General features: G+C 32.8%; 2 protein-coding genes across 4 annotated transcripts in view; one reads left to right on the top strand and one right to left on the bottom strand.

Moving 5' to 3' along the window:
- LOC136976931 (coiled-coil domain-containing protein 40-like) overlaps positions 1-9350 on the top strand; it is a 31081-nt gene extending 21731 nt beyond the window's left edge. For both annotated transcript variants that reach the window (XM_067272315.1, XM_067272314.1), the window contains 6 exons: positions 1719-1888; positions 2965-3056; positions 3129-3246; positions 3322-3510; positions 3590-3748; positions 8703-9350. In XM_067272315.1, coding sequence (XP_067128416.1) covers positions 1719-1888; positions 2965-3056; positions 3129-3246; positions 3322-3510; positions 3590-3748; positions 8703-8939 — 965 coding nt within the window. In that variant the 3' untranslated portion in view covers positions 8940-9350. The remainder of the gene's footprint in view (positions 1-1718; positions 1889-2964; positions 3057-3128; positions 3247-3321; positions 3511-3589; positions 3749-8702) is intronic.
- The window catches only part of LOC136976938 (putative RNA-binding protein Luc7-like 2), a 60315-nt gene continuing 51750 nt past the window's right edge, over positions 9080-17644 (bottom strand). For both annotated transcript variants that reach the window (XM_067272330.1, XM_067272331.1), the window contains 5 exons: positions 16160-16336; positions 15775-15914; positions 13321-13533; positions 9483-9534; positions 9080-9408 (listed from right to left, as the gene is read on the bottom strand). In XM_067272330.1, the coding sequence (XP_067128431.1) occupies positions 9531-9534; positions 13321-13533; positions 15775-15914; positions 16160-16336 (534 nt within the window). In that variant the 3' untranslated portion in view covers positions 9080-9408; positions 9483-9530. The remainder of the gene's footprint in view (positions 9409-9482; positions 9535-13320; positions 13534-15774; positions 15915-16159; positions 16337-17644) is intronic.

Genomic DNA, 17644 nt, shown 5'->3' with positions numbered 1-17644 from the left:
TTAATAATCATAAATAAATAAAATTATATGTGGTGCCATCTATTGTGAGATTTTGTTATAAAAACTTTGCTATTTTATAATAATTAAAAAAATATAAAGGACTTAATTTTGAGGGTAGAGATGAGTTTTATAAAGATCTGTAAATGCTAATAATAAGTAAAATCTTTATTAAGCCCAACCCCAAGTGAGATACGACACGTGACCACCCTCTATCTCCCCTCCCTCTCGACCCCGAACCACCAAAATTTAATAGCATCGATGCCCCTTATACACAAATTATCGTGCCTCGCCTCTCGATCGTTCCATTTCGGGCATGCCGAACCCACAACGAGCCCTTAGCACCCACGTGACTAGAAAGAGTAAAAAAAAAAAAAAAAAACTATTATTTCGTAATATATATAAACCGGTTTATTGTGGGAATAATATGGACTAATTTATATAGTATTAGAAATTAAACAAATACATTCAATGTTTAATGCCTTCTTTTACTTCTGGAGTTAAGGCTTATCCATATTCATTGAGAACAAAATATCTTTCTCTTTATTATTCTTTTCTCTTAAATGTTCAAATGAATTGAAAAGCATAGTATTTTCATTTTGAAATATCAGTCATTACTAGTAGCATAAACAATAGAAACTACAGAAAAAATTCTGACTCAAAGCATGAGAAAACAGTTTCTTCTTCCACTTTTCTCTTCAAATTCATAAGCAAACAGAAATACAACGTGGGGTGTTGTTTTCTATTCTAAACTATTAATATCGTTTTTATTTTCCATTCTTGCAAAGTACGAAGCATCCTTTTATTACTCGTAAGATTATTCTTTATAGTAAATCCTGAAATTTTTCAAAGTCGATCATTAATTTTTATTCGGTGATTTGTAATTTAATTCATATAATCATGAAATTAAATTTATTTGATTTAATTACATATTATAGCTGTATAGCAATAGTTTTCATTCATTATTTGAATTCTGTAATCAATATATCTTTTTTGCTATATTTCATTATTATAAATTAAAAAAAGTTTGATAATGAACAAAAGTTTGTTTATATTTCTGAAATACAAAATGTATTAATCTAAATGCATGAAATGAATGAGAGCTCTTGTATTTCAAAATACAATAATAATTTTTTCAAAAAATATTTTGTCACTTATTTAATCCTTCCTTTCGGATAAATCCCTTATAAATGGTCTTATTTATTTCAAGGAACAACAGGATATACTGTAGTACAAAATAATCAATATATTCACTTATACAGTTACCAGTATATATACCAAATTTTACTGCATATAAGACGCGCCTACGTTTTGGCACAAGTAACAGGTGTATTCCATACCGACAGGTCTCTCTGCCTGGGTATTGGCAGGCAGAGAGACCTGCCAATACCCTCCATCCTTAAGTTTCAGATATGTGTATTTAGCAGACTTTTTGGCACTCTGCACCAAACTTTTTTTTATTCTATTCTGGTAGAACTAGAACTACTCTATACTAGGTAGAAAAATTTTAAATAAGTGAAAAAAAGTTGAATAAAACACTGCAAATTCAAAAAAATTTTATTTAATCTGTTAGACACACAAGAACACACTCTTACGTGTAAAAAATTGCTTGTTTACACAGTTTTCAACATCTTTATTTCTGCATTACTAGGATTAGTAACATTTTGGTAAATATAAAATGATTTTATAGATATTTTAAGCGATTTATCTTTCCTTAATAGAAGAACTGGAGTGTCAGAAAAAAGAAAATATTGGAGTGGAACACACGATTCAAAACCTTCAGAACGACATCGTACGACTAACCTCAAACCTTCGTTGCAAGAAGAGCGTTCACGGCAAACTGACGCAAGAATTTTCGCTGGCGGAACAAAATTTTATGGATAAATTAAAAGTGAGTACGGTGGAACCTCGGTATACGTCTGCTTTAGAATACATCCCGTTTGGACGAAACAAATTTCGATCGGTATACGATTTAATTCAACTATACCCGCCATCTACGAACGAGCAGCACTATCGGTGTACTAGACCAGACTAGACGTTCGCAGTCCCACGGTTTATAACTTTGTTAAATTTACAAATTAAAATCAGAAGAAGTAAAATTTTATTATTTTTATTAATCATGAATTGCAAAAAGGCAAATGAAAACCAACAGAAAACTAAAAAAATGACTAGAATCACAATGGAACCGAATAAAAAGATTGTCGAGAAATACGAAGGTGGCACGGGTGTTCGAGATTTAACTATTGCATACCGTATTCCGATATCGACAATGGTGAAAAATAAAGACATTATTAAATCTGCTAACGTTGCGAAAGGGGTTTAATCAATTTCTAAACATTATTAGTATTAAGGAGAGTTTGATTTAAACAATATAATACAATATACTGTAATAACTTTAAAAATCTATAATAAAATTTATTTTATTTTTTTTATTAATGTGCTCAGTGTTTAAATTATTTTACAGCCCCATTAATAAATCATATCAAGAGGGCTTTTTTACACGAGAACGGATTAATCATTTTTACATTACTTCTTATGGGAAAGTTTGACTTGGTATACGTCCTATTCGGTATAAGTCCAAACGTCGGGAACGGATTAAGGTCGTATACCGAGGTTCCACCGTACTTCATTTTCATTACGTAAATAGGAAAAAAGACTCAAACATTGTTTGTATAGTCTTAAATTTTCAATAATGAAAATAACTATAATAATCCTGGGCTAATATGTACTGTACATACAATTATAAAAGTGAGTACCATTACCAATAAGTTAATACTTTTTCATTGTAGACACTTTTCCAAATTCTCACTTTAATGGAAGTATCTGTCACTTTCAGAAGTGTAAATTGTGGAAGTGTTTGTCAAAGTAAAAACAAATTCATGCTTAGGTTTACAAAGTTTTACAATCGAAAACATTATTGAAAAACCTCAGCATAGTTTTTTTAATGCACAATTTAAATTTTTGTAGCAAACAGAAGTGGAATATATACAGATGGAAAATAAGTTAAACGATTTGAAGCATAAAAATGAAAGTTGTTATAATGAAATTATAAAAAAAGAGTTAAGTATTTTAATTTTTTTACTTGTTTATTTTTTTGTAGAAATTTTAAATATAGTCGACTTTTGTTTTAGAAAAGAATTATTGTTGTGGGAGAGGAGGATGCATCAAGCGGAAGAAACTAAAAAATCCCTACATAATCACTTGTATCACGAGTTAAAAAGTTTAAGGTCGGAAATTCATCAAAAAACGGTTAGAATCTTCTTCGAGAAATGAATACGTATAAAAAAATTGCAGTTTAAAAAATTCAATAATTTATTTATGCAGTTAGAAAAAGATAATTTAAAGAGAGAACAAGAAGCGCTCCGACAGGAATTAGAAAAGTCGATACTGCACCACGCGGCACTGTATGCCAAGATTGAGATTCGTAACGAACTGAATAAAAAGAGAGAGAAGAAGAGTCGTTCGCCGAAAAGAGAAGAATACGTTCAAAGGAATTTAAATCAGATTAAACAGGTGTTTACTTTGCATTCTAAAACTGGCAAAAATTTCAAAATTATTAATTTTTTTTTTGGCATTTCTTCCGAAACGTTAGAAACTGTCGGCGTACGAGAAAGAAATTTACGAAATGGAAAACGAGAAATCAAAAGCGAAAATTAAGGCAGAAGAGTACAGAATCTATTTGGCCAGACTGGAATTCAAAATAAAGAACAAAATGGCAGAAATTGAAATATTCAATCAAGAAAAATACAAGGTAAATTTCTATATATATCATGTCTTTTTGGACAGTTTTCTGTTAGAAATACAGTAGACCCGCCTATAACACGGCAAAAAAATTGCAATCGTATTCGTATAACACGGTAAAACGTCATCGCCGACTCGTGTTGCGACGGGATCGGTCGAATCTGGACCGATAACGGACATTGTACAAACCATTGAGTTTAAACGAGCACTGGGCCTACTAAAAAATATTTATTATTTGACGGCCGTAAAAATTATATTTATACGAATGTCTCCAAAGTTCGGCGAATTTTTCACAGAAAAATGACTTATTGGGAAACGTGTGCCCGCCATTCGACGAGCCGTTCCGCGACGAAAACAAGCTTAAGCAATGGCATCGTCAAACGGTGCACGCTAGGTAAGTAATCCTACAAATTTTTGTTTATAGCATATTTTATATGGATTATTTTTGGAAATGGAAATGTATGGAAATGTTTTGGAAATGTTGAGTCAAATTAGTCTAGAATTGGTTAATTTTATGGAAGAAAACCTTTCAAACAGCCATAGCCCCTAAACTGCACACGTGCCGGACTGTGATTGGCTCGTGTATTTAAGTGACTCGTACAACACGGAACGTATCTACCGTGTTATAGAGGTCTACTGTACATTAGTGCTTTGTTATGGGACTAAATAATATTGGGCTACGTGACGGGCCTCAATTTTATTTAAGGTCAAACTCGATCCGTTGCTCGACGGAGGAAGAGAGTATATTTGATTCTAAGGCCAGATGTATTTTTAACGTCGATAGACTAATCCACATAATTTTAGGAAGGCAAAATTGTCCGCTCCATTCTATCGTGCCGTATTAAAAGAAAACAGGCCTCGGAACAGAAAATTACTTCAAAATAAGTGAGAATAATGACGCCCGGTAAGGAAAAAGTGACTAAACGGTGACCGAAATAAAATTAGTCGATCACAACGAATACATTATTTGTAAGGAGTCGAGTCCGAATGCTACGTTTATGGATTTTGTTTCATAATTAAACAAAAGAAAACATTCTTAAACTAAAAGGACAGTAACTTATTTTCATTATTAACGGCTGTTGGCATCATTTGCCTCGATGGAATAATTTAGAACTAGTGCATAGGGTCTAGAGTATAAACATTTGTGTGCACTTCTCGCATGTTTGCGCAAGGAATTCGTTTCTCGCTTCTCTGAAACGGTGTGGCAATGGCAAATTCTGGTCTGAAAAGTGCGTTTTTGCATGTTTTCCCTCTTGCATTTGTATAAATGCAGCCTTATGGCATCTCTCTCTCTCAAAAAAAAAACTTTTATACTATTAAATTAATAATTACAAAACTACAAATAGTTTAATTTTGAGGGGAGAAACAAGTTTTGTATAAAATTATAAATACTAATAATGAGTGAGATCTTCAAAATCCAACTCCACTCAAGTTACAACATGCGACCCTTATCTATCTACTCCTTGATCTATAATAAAAATTTAACAGCAACCGTGCTCTTTATACACGAGCTACCGCTTTAAATTTTGTTTCTTAATCATTACCTTTTGGATTCGGGAGGTCTCAAATTGCAGACGGTCAAATTTGACACGATTTCGATATTTTCCCATGTTGTTGTAAGTAGGCCGATTAGAGGGGGAATTTAATTTCCTATCGTCGGAATAGTCTAGGGCCCCTGCGTATGTGGGTGGCAGTTGTGGAAACAGGAAAAAACAAGTGTTTACAAAAACGTTTATTGGATTACTATATGCTTACATTCGATAGCTCTGTCCCAAAGATTTGGAGTTTGTATCCTTGTCGGACTTTCGTCTCCGTAGGGCATGCCCCGGGGCAGCAGCGAGTCGAAGTTCGGAGACCGACAGGTAGCAGGTTTGCAGAAAGTCAAATAAAATTTCTGGTCAATGGCAAAGTAGGAATTCTTGGCTTGAATGGGAAGTTCTTATAGTCTGATGAACTAACAAACAGATTGAGCAATTCGAACGGGTCGACAGATCGAAAGAAACGTCCACAAGGGGGTGACTAATGCAACGAACGTCATCTCCAACTCTTCTCCTTGGTGGGGGCATTCCCTTCCTCAGTCCCCTATTGGTCTCTCACTTGTCTCCGAGCAGAATTCGAGACTAGGACCATGTTCGGTAATGCAGAATACCTAAGTTAGAATTCTGAGCATCACTGGGAAAAATGGTGGTCAAAGTTAAAATTATGAATTGCAACAATTGTGGCAAACAAACTGGTTGAAAAGGATGAAGTAACCAATAAAATTATTCAAATGGATGCTGCATCAGATCACGATAAAATTAACGAAGCAATTATTAATTATAATCAACGAATTGGACCATTATCTTCCATTAAAATGTATTCAGAATCTGTTATACCGACATATGATAATTTTAACTCATTCTAAAATGACCTTGAAATATAATGATTTGAATGAGAGAATAACATTGTGATTGTTATAATAAAATACATTTAGTCCAACACGAGCAGCCATCTTGCATATCATACAAAGAGACAAAAACAATGACATCATTAGTAGAAGTTATCATAGATAGAATTCTAGCTAGTTCGGTCGACTTCTTTTAACAGTGGGAGGAGTCGAGCAGTAGTTAGAAACGAGTTCGACGTCGCAGCATAATTAGACTTAGCAAGATTTCTGCGTTACCGAACGCTGCCCCGTTCGGGTTGCGAGAAACGTCTGCCCGAGACGGTTTATCCGACACCCTCCCGAGTCCGACTATAAAGGTGTCGAAGTCCGGCGTCGGCGTCTCGCCGTCCGAAAATCCGACACCTCACAATAACCGCTTTTCTCCACATTAAGTAATTCCTTTACAATTTAATTTTTCTGCCATTTTTTGAAACCGTGTCATATTTTTTATATTTGTTCTACAAGCACGATACAGCGCAATAACAATCACTTGGCACGATTCACTTCTTTATTTCAATTTCGTCGATACGCGTTTACACACGTTTCGGGCATAATTTGCCCCTCTTCGGTCAACTAAAAATATATACAAAACCATTTTTACATACACATCAACCCGACACACAAATCCAAAAATACAGATTACGCAACGTACCTTAAGAATTCAAATGCCATCCTTAGATGTATATTACCACAAGCAGGAACCATACAATATACATTAAATTACCTAGTGTTTCAATTTAAGAAAAGGTTTTTTTATCATAAAAACACAGCTTAAAAGATAAAATGACAAAATCAGCATGGGACATACCTCAAATACTAGGCCAAAAACTTAACCTTAGTTGGTATGCACAAGACTTGTAGCATTTTTTACATTTCGACCCGACACACAAATTCAAAAATATGGATTTGTGTGACCGAAGAGAGACAAATGATGCCCAAAACGTGTAAACGCGTATCGACGAAATTGAAATAAAGAAGTGAATCGTGCCAAGCGATCGTTATTGCGCTATATCGCGCTTACAGAACAAAATTTTTTGTTTTACCCTTTTTGTTCGAACTAATTCTGGGGCCTCACATTATATACGCACAATAAAGATAAAAACATTCTTAAATGTGTTATGTGATGAAGTATGCTCATATTCAGAAGCATTTTGAAATGTTTTGGTTAATGCAGCCAATATAATTTGTTTTAAAACACCATCTATGTTACTTCTCCGTAGTTATATATTTTAAAATGTTTTTGGCATTTATTACTCGTGGTATTCGGCAACATTGTCTTTTTGAACTTTAAGTGTCGATTGCAAGTGTTGTAAAGAAATTTTAACAACAAAATGAGTCTTCGACTCAAGTTTTTTAAGAACAGTTTTGAGCTTCTTGCAAAAATCTGTTTTTGTGTTTTTGTAAAACACTAGTGAACGTACAGTACATTGATGTAAAATTAATGTTTTTTCCCCAATGAAGAATCCTTATTCTTCATAAAACCTCTGGAGCGCAACCCTGCAGTTCGTGACTGATACATATGTTTCTTTCGCATTTTGATTGACAACTTGTAATAAAATAGTGGCTTTGCATTTATTGTTATACAAGTTTATTTCAACCCAGTATTTGGAAAATTCTGATATACTCTGTCTTTACACAAACTTTATTTTAAATTGATTTCACTATCGTCTAGATCGGTGGTTCCCGAGGGGGTTGGTACCACCCGCCGACGGGCGTCGAAGAGTTCTAAAGGGGCTTTTTTGGACCGAAGCAAATTTAGAGGACCGATCGCCACCCACGGGCAATACTCGCGAGAATGTGCCGAGAAGTTTGATTAATACCAAAAATCGTCGAATTAGAACTATTTGTTGAAACATGCAATGATTTCTAAGCAAGATCGGTGCGAGCGAGAATATGCGGCAAGAAGAGGCAACGACATTTCACGCTCTCGTCCGTGCGGTCGTAATAAACGAGAGCGAGAAACAGAACACAAGCAAGAAGAGGTGGTGATGTTTTGTATCTGCATAGTTGCACCCTTATAGCTTTGTTCCTAATATCTTTTTGACTAGTAGCAAACGAGTCGCAGCACCACAGTGTCGTGTACGTTCCGGCTCGATCGACAAAGCTTATATTTAAAGTTTGCACGGGTAATGTGCGAAGCATTTTATCCACAAAAGATTGTTTCAAAGTTCCTTCAAGCAAGCGTAAACCTAAAATTTCTGCACGGTATCTACAGATCACATTCAAAGGATAACTTACGTGGACCACTTAGTAAATATGTATTACAACAAAAATATATTTTTAATATTATGTACGTACTACCTCTGGGGCAAATAGTTACACCAATTTCCATTCTTGAAATCAATAATGTGTTTTTTTCTGAAAAGGGGCAATAGGCCAAAAAAGGTTGGGAACCTGTAGTTTAGATCTTGCAGAATTTTGTATAAAATTTCACTGTTAACGCTGTGTTATTTATAGATGAAAAGAAACTTTGTAAATAATATTAATTTTTAAATGTTATTTTAAATCAAATTACTACTAAATGAATTTTTTTAAACAGAATTTTAAGAAATTATCTCTAGAACAACAGAAAACAAAATATTACGAAAATATAAAGAAGGGAAAATATTTGGTGCTGATTCATTCCGAAGACGTGAGGAAATCCGAACGCGTCGAGTTACGGAGAAGGCTTTCCGAACTAAATTCGCTTTCCAAAAAGATATCCGAAGAATATTCCGAAGTCTCGGACGTTTCTAAAAAAATTAACGAATGCGTCGAATTGACCGAAGTTTTTTAATAAAGTTTCTCGCAAGCGATCGTCGACAGACGAAAAAGAATCCGCGCACGTATAACAAACACAATATACGTATAATCAAGAAATAATTATAAATATTTTTATTTTTATTTCCATTAATAGGTGTGGTAAATGATGTAAAATAGCTATTTAACTACTTTATTAAAGAAAACCAGCTGTACAGAAAGATGTACCCAGGGAAAGAAAGCATTCACACACAGACTATTTTTTGTGTCTTAACGTTTTGGTCCGGTGACCATCTCCGAAGCGTACTGTTTTTTTTTTAAATGACAAAAATACTGCACGAATGTAAAGATTTTGCCTGTCGTGTCGTTATACAAATAATGTTACTATGAGGAACGGATACATCTATTTAAACTATTTTAATGATATTAAAACAAATTTTGTAATTTTTTTCGATCTTCGTCGTTGTGTTTAATATGATAACCCATTCGTTTCCTTTGGCATGTTCCTGAAACGACATAAATACTTTAAATAATCACAATACTATCGAATTTTACTTACTCGAAACAAAATTTAACGTACTTGGAAATTCCTAATTACTGCAAATTCGAATTTCCGGTAAGAAAATTTTCAGCTATTTCCGCACGCGGGGAGGAAAAAAAGGATTAGTTTCTCGTAAATCAAATTAATTATTTCAAACATAATATTTAATTATACAAAATTAAGCACACATTAAATAGATTATAATATTTAATCCTACACATTAAATTAAATTTCTAGAATAAAAGCAATTTTGTTTTATTTGTTTTAACGATAGTTGCCGATTCCCCGTCGGCCTTACATTTAGCCATTAGAAACACTCTAGCAGTCGGTTCGGATAGAAGTTTTGCCGGTGTCTGTAACTCGGGTAAAAATAATTTTTGCCCGAAAAGCTTGCCGAGTCGTCGACTTTAATGCATCGGATGCCGAACGACCTCGGGCGGTCGGCAGATCTCTTATTGCAGAGACGAAGCGACCGCCCTCGGATGTCGTCGGCGTCGCTTCGGTGCCGCCCGGAGGATCCGTGCATATTTTACTTGTCGGACGATCGAGCGCCGGTCCTACGGGCAGGCGACGCGCCAAAAAACACGGCTAGACCTCGGAGTACCGGTTATAACAATATAATGTCTTATGGAGAGTTTGTTAGATCAAATATTTATTTACGGTGACACTACTTTTTTCAAGAACATTACTTCTACTGACTATTTCTTTTCCAAATAAATTTTGAAGACCCATATATATAGCCACAGAAAGACATAATTTGAACATTTTTATGCCGTGTCAAAGCTTTTTATTTGAAATGTACGAAAGCGAATTCTTCCTCAAAAAGCTACATCAATGCGTACCTCTTCTTTTGGAATAATTGCTACTTTATAGATTTGATACAAGTGAAATTCAAACCGATATTTTCCCAGAGTCGACGATCGGATTGCTCGTTTTCGTCGTCGAAACGTGGTCGGCAGTAATTCGAACCCGTTTTGGCTAATCGATTTAGACATTTTATTGTGACCAATAATCTCTAAGTTGAGGTAAAGTTAACAGACCCATCCATATTATCAAACCTAAAAATTTCTTCATTTTGGTCGAATTAATCTCTCTCTCTTTCGGTAGCCTCAATTTTGTCACCTCTTCTATCACAAGTCTTTGGGCAACATATCTGTTTCCCTAACAAATATCTCAATAAAATAAAGAAAAAAGTCAGAGTTTTCATCTCTTCTGGTTTACAGTGTCCGGATTAGGTCCCGTATCGTGAGTGTCAAAATGAAAAATGTTACATTATCAGAAACTTCTTTACAAGTGGAAGTGGAAACATTTGTACACCACTGTTAGAATCTTCATTATTAGATACGACCTCATTTTACTTTTCACTGCTGGCCGAACTCAATGCTTGTTTTGAATCATCGCTGTTGTCATTATCTTTCCCGATAGTCCACCAGATTCTTCAAAATGAAATGAATTGCTCCTTGTTACGAGTTCTTGCTCGGCCAAATTTCTATTAATATTACCCAAATAATATAAAAGATAGTTTTTATACGGAAGAATGCCGACGGAAACGATTTCTCGTATCAAAAGATTCTAACAAAGTGTGATTCGTACGTATCTCGTATGCATTGTTGGCGTCTGTTTGGCGTCCGCCGCCGGGCACTCGGGACGAGCGAGCAAAAATTGTCGGCGAAATCTCGCGACCGCCGGCGGTCGTTTCTAAAAATACACTTTTTCCACAAAACCGGATGGAACGCATTATTTTAATGCGTTTCATCTGGTTTTGTGGAAAAAGTGTATAAGAGAAAAATATGTCAATCCCGATTGAAAAATGAAGGAAACACTTGGCCCCGGGTTCAACATGTTGAGTGCTTATGTTAAAATTTTAATTTATTATAACAAATCTAATTATTCTAACTTCAAATTTTGTCTTTGTATCACTTATAATTTATATACTAGTTATGTTTTTTGAAAGAACATACAATGTATGCAAAATATTTCTAGTCATTTCAAAGAAATGTCATCTTTAATTTTATTATGTATTTCAATTATTAATAAAATTCAAATTTACTATAATTTTATCTCTCTAATTTCACTTTCCAATAACTGTCTCCAATCTGGTCTGTTCTCAATCCCGTTAGTATATTTTTTAGTTTCCGCAAAATATTTCAGATAATTTACAAAAGAAGCAAACGGGAAATTTCGACGTACGTAGCCGGTTTAATAGACGGCAAAATACCGCCGACGGCAATGCCGTTCCGATAAAAAACTAGTAGCCCGGGATGCCCGCTAGTGGGCGTTCTAGCGGCGGCAGTGTCGTTCCGTGGTATAAATAATAATATACTGAATTTCTGGTGGCGTACCCTACTATCGGGCAGTCAAAAATGCAAAAAAACTGCATTTATCGTTATTATAATACTGTTACGCAAAAAGCCGAATTTATCGTTAGTTTAAATAATGGCTAGGGGCGTCCCTAGCGGCCGTTTTTGGCATACCTTGACGGAGACTGCCCAATTTTTCAGTTTTATATAGTAGATTATACAAAGAGTATGTCTATTATAGTTTCAGAAAATCATGCCAATAAAAAAGGAACAATCATTTTTACATTAATAATCATTCGTGATATTTTTTTTAATAGAAAAATTTTGACAAGTTTCCTTGCCAATTTAAAATGAACTTTTTTTCCAGTAAATAATAAATTCAGAAAATCATAATTGAATATCACAAGATGTACAGTACATACACTCTCTTGAAATTCTACTAAATTCTTCCAGATTAATGGCAGAGAGAGAAAAAAAATATTGGATTTTAAAATTTCCAAAAAGTTAAGGTAAAAATAAAATGCATATTCCTATACATGTAAATTACATATAACAATAGAATAATCATAGAAAATTTATTTAAAAGCTGTTCTGGAGAAATGCTTAAACCATTGCATTGTCGTAATTAAGGCAGTTTTTGCGACTTCCGTTACGGTTTCCCCTCGACGGCAGATGGCCGAGCAGTCGAGGCGGCAGCCTACTGCTCTGGGGGTACCCGGGATCGAATCCGGACGGGTCGAATAATCCCCGGAAATTTTTCGGAGCGGTCCGTCCGGACGTATCGAGCCTCGTCCCTCGCCGCCCCGTTGCGGACCCGGCCGAATCCATAATGGGCTTGCAAAAAGAGGCCCTCTTAGTGCCCACGGGGCAGAAAGAGTTAAAAAAAATTACAGTTTCTCCAACGTGGAATCGACTGTCATCATCATTACCGTGACATCACAATGACATTTCCATACAATGCAATTTAGTAAGATTGGACAACTTTTTATGGAGGGTGTTCTTTATCAAATACTAACTTATCTCTTATTTGATTGGGATTTCATAATTAAAAGACAATTCTTTCATGCAGCAATGTCGAAAATCATCCACGACGACATCGATGCAAATATTTTCACGACGATTAACGTTTAATTTTTCTGTCTGCTGCTGTTATAAAATTTTAAGATTGACCTAGATTGTAGGTGTGCTTCTTTTCCGTCGTGCTCCGACATAACGACGGCAATTATGCCGTAGTTTTGACACTTGCTGCTGCAGGTTGTCATAATGAGAACCAGCATTTATATTTAGCAAACTGATACAGATTATGTACTCTCTATTAATTGACAAGTGCTGAATATCTTTATCTGTATATGCAGAATGTGGCTATTCGCTATCTTGAAATGATTTACAAAATACAGAACTTGCATCAAAGGCAGTATATAAACTATTCACTGAATAAAATTACAGGCAGTGTAAAGTGTAGAGAATAGTGTATTTTTCAAAATGCATGTTTTAGATTAGAAACTGATTACTACAAGTTATTTTTAAAATAGAACTTGAATTTATAAACTGAAACACAAAATTATATCAAGGATTACCTTTCGGATGATCTCTCTTTATCTCTGGAATGTCTTCTTTTATACCTTTCCGACGATCTATGATGCTTTCTTTCCCGACTTCTATCTCTGCTGTGGTTTCTCCTTTTTCGATCTCTGGAACGTGAACGGTGAGAACTAGAATGACGAGAACGCGGAGAATGCGATCTAGAGCGAGAACGATAGTGACGACGTTCTTGGGAACGAGATCGAGATCTATACGAAATAAAATAATTATTGCATTTTTAAGTGTAATGCCTCTGCGAAATAATTTGTTAAAATATTTCAAACTGTCAAATTTCTAAATCTAACTTTCTCAATAATAATAAATTTGATATCATTTATAATAAGTATATTTTCATTGGAACTATAATTGCAATCATAACCTGTAATTTTAAATTAATCTCAATTTTAAAATTATTACAAAAATTTTTTTTTAAACTAGTAACATGAGTATGTGGATATTTTTTCTTTATCTAAAAAATTATCATATTTGAATATTTGTTAGTACCAAATTGATGATAATTAAGAAAGTGTGAAATTTTTACTACTTTTAATTTAATTAGAAATAAAACTTTTTCGATTTGTATTTACAAATACCTATAGGAATCGATCGGTATAAATGAACTTTTGATTGAATTTCATAGTAATTTTTACAAATCACATTTAAATCACACCTAGTCAAATCAGAAAATTGCACTTTGAGTGCAATTTTCTGATTTGACTAATATAAATTTCGTGGTAAATTTTCGGGAATCTTTCTCCCAATTTTTGATGATCACTCGATTAGTAGACTACCAGGAGTAAAATAAAAAAGTTACCAAAACTAGTTGATTCTGTTGAATAAGATTTTAAAAATGGGCTTACTTTGGTCTATTATTTTTGAACAATCAAATAATTGGTAATTTTACAATCGTGCTGAACACTTAATTCTAACACATAGTTTGTAGACTGTTGTATGACAGTTCACAAAGCTGCTAACAATTGTGTTTTTATTGTTGGCATTTAGCAATGCTAACGATAAACACACACCAAATTTTAGGATTGCTTTAACTCTGTACAACATATACCACAGACAGTTATCGAAATTGAAGAAAATTTTAACTGGACTGAAATATAAATCAAACTTGGATGAATACAGTAATTATTATAATAAATAGTTAAGCCTTTTCACCAATGATAAATTATGGAAAAGATGCTAATCATGTTTGAAACGTAGGATTAAATAGTTTTTGTTTGTTTTCTAACTTTTAGGAAATACTTTTCAATATATTTTACATTACATCTTGGTCACACTAATCAAAGCAGCTTCTACCATTCTCCCAACTAAAATAATGGACTTGTCGACCGTACACTTGCCGCCCATTCTTTCTGGGACACTGACTTAGCAATAAAAAATGACCTCAAGGCATAAGCATATCCTTACCATCACATTCCTGTTAATTCAAACTACCACTGGTCTGTTAGTTAAGATTAGCAAGACCATGTTGTATATACTAAAAGTGTCATTATTTTGAAATAATTTAATTAATTCATTTATAATTAGGTAGATTCTGTAGATTATTTCAATACCTTTCTTCAAAAATTATCAAAATCATTTTTTATAGTAAATAATTACAGAAACTTCATATTATTAAAAAAGTTTAAAAGTTGTATTTATTACTAACTAACAGGTAACTTTCTAATTTGGTCTTTGACTACATGACTAATTTTCAGGTATATTCAAAGCAAAAATATTCAGCTTTCAGTTAGTTCAGTAGATATTTTAAATTTGTAAAGTCAAATAACTTAAGTACAATTATTTTAAATCTCTCTGCTTTTAACACTATTGCAAGAAAAAAACTTTGGTTATTATTGTTATTTGATAATTATATCATTATTTAGTTATCATCCATGTAGTGCATGCTTGCTAATCCAAACTAATTATTCTATAGAGTTATTCAAATTAGTGAAAAGTTCAGATTAGCAGCAGGTTTTTGTATAAAGAAAAAATCAAAAACAATTAAAATATTTTAAGTGTGTTTGTAATCTTATTTGGTATCTATATTTATGTTAAAATATGTAGTACGTATAAATTTTACAAATTCATGTTTTTAAAAGGTAAAACATGAGTTTTGTCTTTGGATGAAACAGTGAAAAAACAGATTAAGTGCAGCTCAGATTGGCAAGAATGCATGGTTCTTGGTATGAAATTCTGTTATCAAATATAAAAAAACTCATTAAATTTCTTCAATTCCATGCACAAATTATATTTAATTGCATTTCCAATAAAATTTTCCAAATATATTAGCTGATTACAGCTATCCATTGTATTTTATAACTGTGTACATTGCACTCTCTTATTTTATGAATAACTAGTTTTTGTTCTATAAATAATTTACATTTGGGACAAATTAATCCCATTCTATAATAATAATTTTATAATATATGCGTATGCAATAACAGACTTTGACGTACCTGTGACGTCGACTTTGGCTTCTGCTGCGACTACGACTTCTGCTTACGGGTGGCCATTTATTTCTCCAGTCTCTCTCTTCTTTATCAAATTCTCTATCTCTTTCGGTTCTTGCTTTTTGACGTCTTTCGTTCACAGATTTCTGTAACGACACGATTTTTAAAAATCACCAAGAATAGAATAAATATCCAAGTTTTTTCATTTTTATTCATTAAATAAATTATAAAATAAAAAAATGATTGAGGTATTAAAATCAAAATTTACAGCAGAAAACAATATACTATTGCTAAGCTAATAATTTTTTCTTTAATTAGTGCAAAAAGTTAATTATAATTAAATAATAATAATGTCCAAAGTATCAATAAAAGCTTTAATAGAAAAACTCACTTTTAAATCATCGAGTCTCTCACGAATTGTGATAAATCCAAGATGAAGTTTTCCTCCAAAATGATCTGCTAGACGTCTATCGTTATCGTGAATTCCCAAATAAGCCGAACACACTTCGCACACTCTTAACTTTTGTTGTTGGTAACTAGATGCTGGCATTGAATTTCTATAATCTTGCTGTAAAATATAATATCTATTAAATAAAATGATGAGAATTATAAATACACACACATATATAAATATTCCATACAACAAGCACCAACCGACATTTACAACAATATATTCAAATCCCGAGTGCAACAAGATTGAAAATTTGACACACTACACTTAGGTGGCTCATAATGTGAAGAAAACAAACTGGCTTTTATGTATCCATTTGTCCTAATCCAGTTGCAGTTTAGTAAATTTTTTCTCTACAAATCCTTATCAGTGATTACAATTTAATTTTATTCTGTTTTAGTTAGTTGAGATAATAAGAAAGCAGAAAATAAGTTTTATTTTCTTACCATTAAATAAAGAAATGTCTGATGCTTTACATGTTTTCTTCTTTTAGTTTGTATTAGTTTTTTTAATAACAGGTAAATACCCTAATCAACTTTCTTATTTACAATTATTTGTGGAAAGGTAAGCAAGCGGTTTGTAGCATTTTAATGTTATTTAGGAAACACACATCAAGTGAGTGGGCTTCATCAGAACATAGAAACTTCAACTTCAACAAAACATAATGAATAAACTTGTCCCTATTTACAAAATTCAATTTTAAAAAAGATTTTTGGAATGAGGTATGCTTGTAAACTAGGAATATACTATATTTAGTATATTCTATAGTATATATTACTGTATATTTTTAATTTAATAAGTCAATTATTAAAAACACACGCTTATAATTTCACAATTAATTCCAAGAATAATAAAATAAAAATTAACATTTTGAATGTATTATTTTAAATTATTTTTGATGCAGTTTGGCATATCACCAGAAAATGTATTACAATTCTATAGTGTTTTTATTCTTTATTCATTTATAAATTCATATTCTTTATTTTAAGAAAATAATATATACATTTTATTATTTAAAAAATTTAAATTTCACTAAAAAGCATTAATCAAAAAATTTCAACTGATGGAAATTCTAAGAATTTTTCATTTCCCCGAAAACCTCGAAAATTCCCAGTTTTTCTACTTCGGCCATCATTCCTTCTTAATTAAAACTTGTTTCAATAGTAATAGTATCATTTATTTTAATAATTAGATTAATGTAATTCTTCACAGCAGCATGAGAGAGATCTTTCAGAAATTTTTACTAATTTCTTTTGCATAGTAAAACCCACAACAGACATCATCATTGAACCTTTGGTAACTTCATGCCTGTAGAAATTGTATTATTATTATAGAGTAGTGCAATACATTACTTCTGAACTTTCCAAATTCATCAAATCAATTACATGCATATATGTTTATAATTGTAACATCAAAGACATAATA

This window comes from Centruroides vittatus, unplaced genomic scaffold (genome assembly GCF_030686945.1).
Source record: "Centruroides vittatus isolate TY-2023 unplaced genomic scaffold, ASM3068694v2 contig_436, whole genome shotgun sequence".
In the NCBI taxonomy this organism is placed as follows: domain Eukaryota; kingdom Metazoa; phylum Arthropoda; class Arachnida; order Scorpiones; family Buthidae; genus Centruroides; species Centruroides vittatus.
The sequence above is the reverse complement of the archived record's forward strand: the minus strand, read 5'-3'. Positions and strand labels throughout refer to the sequence as shown.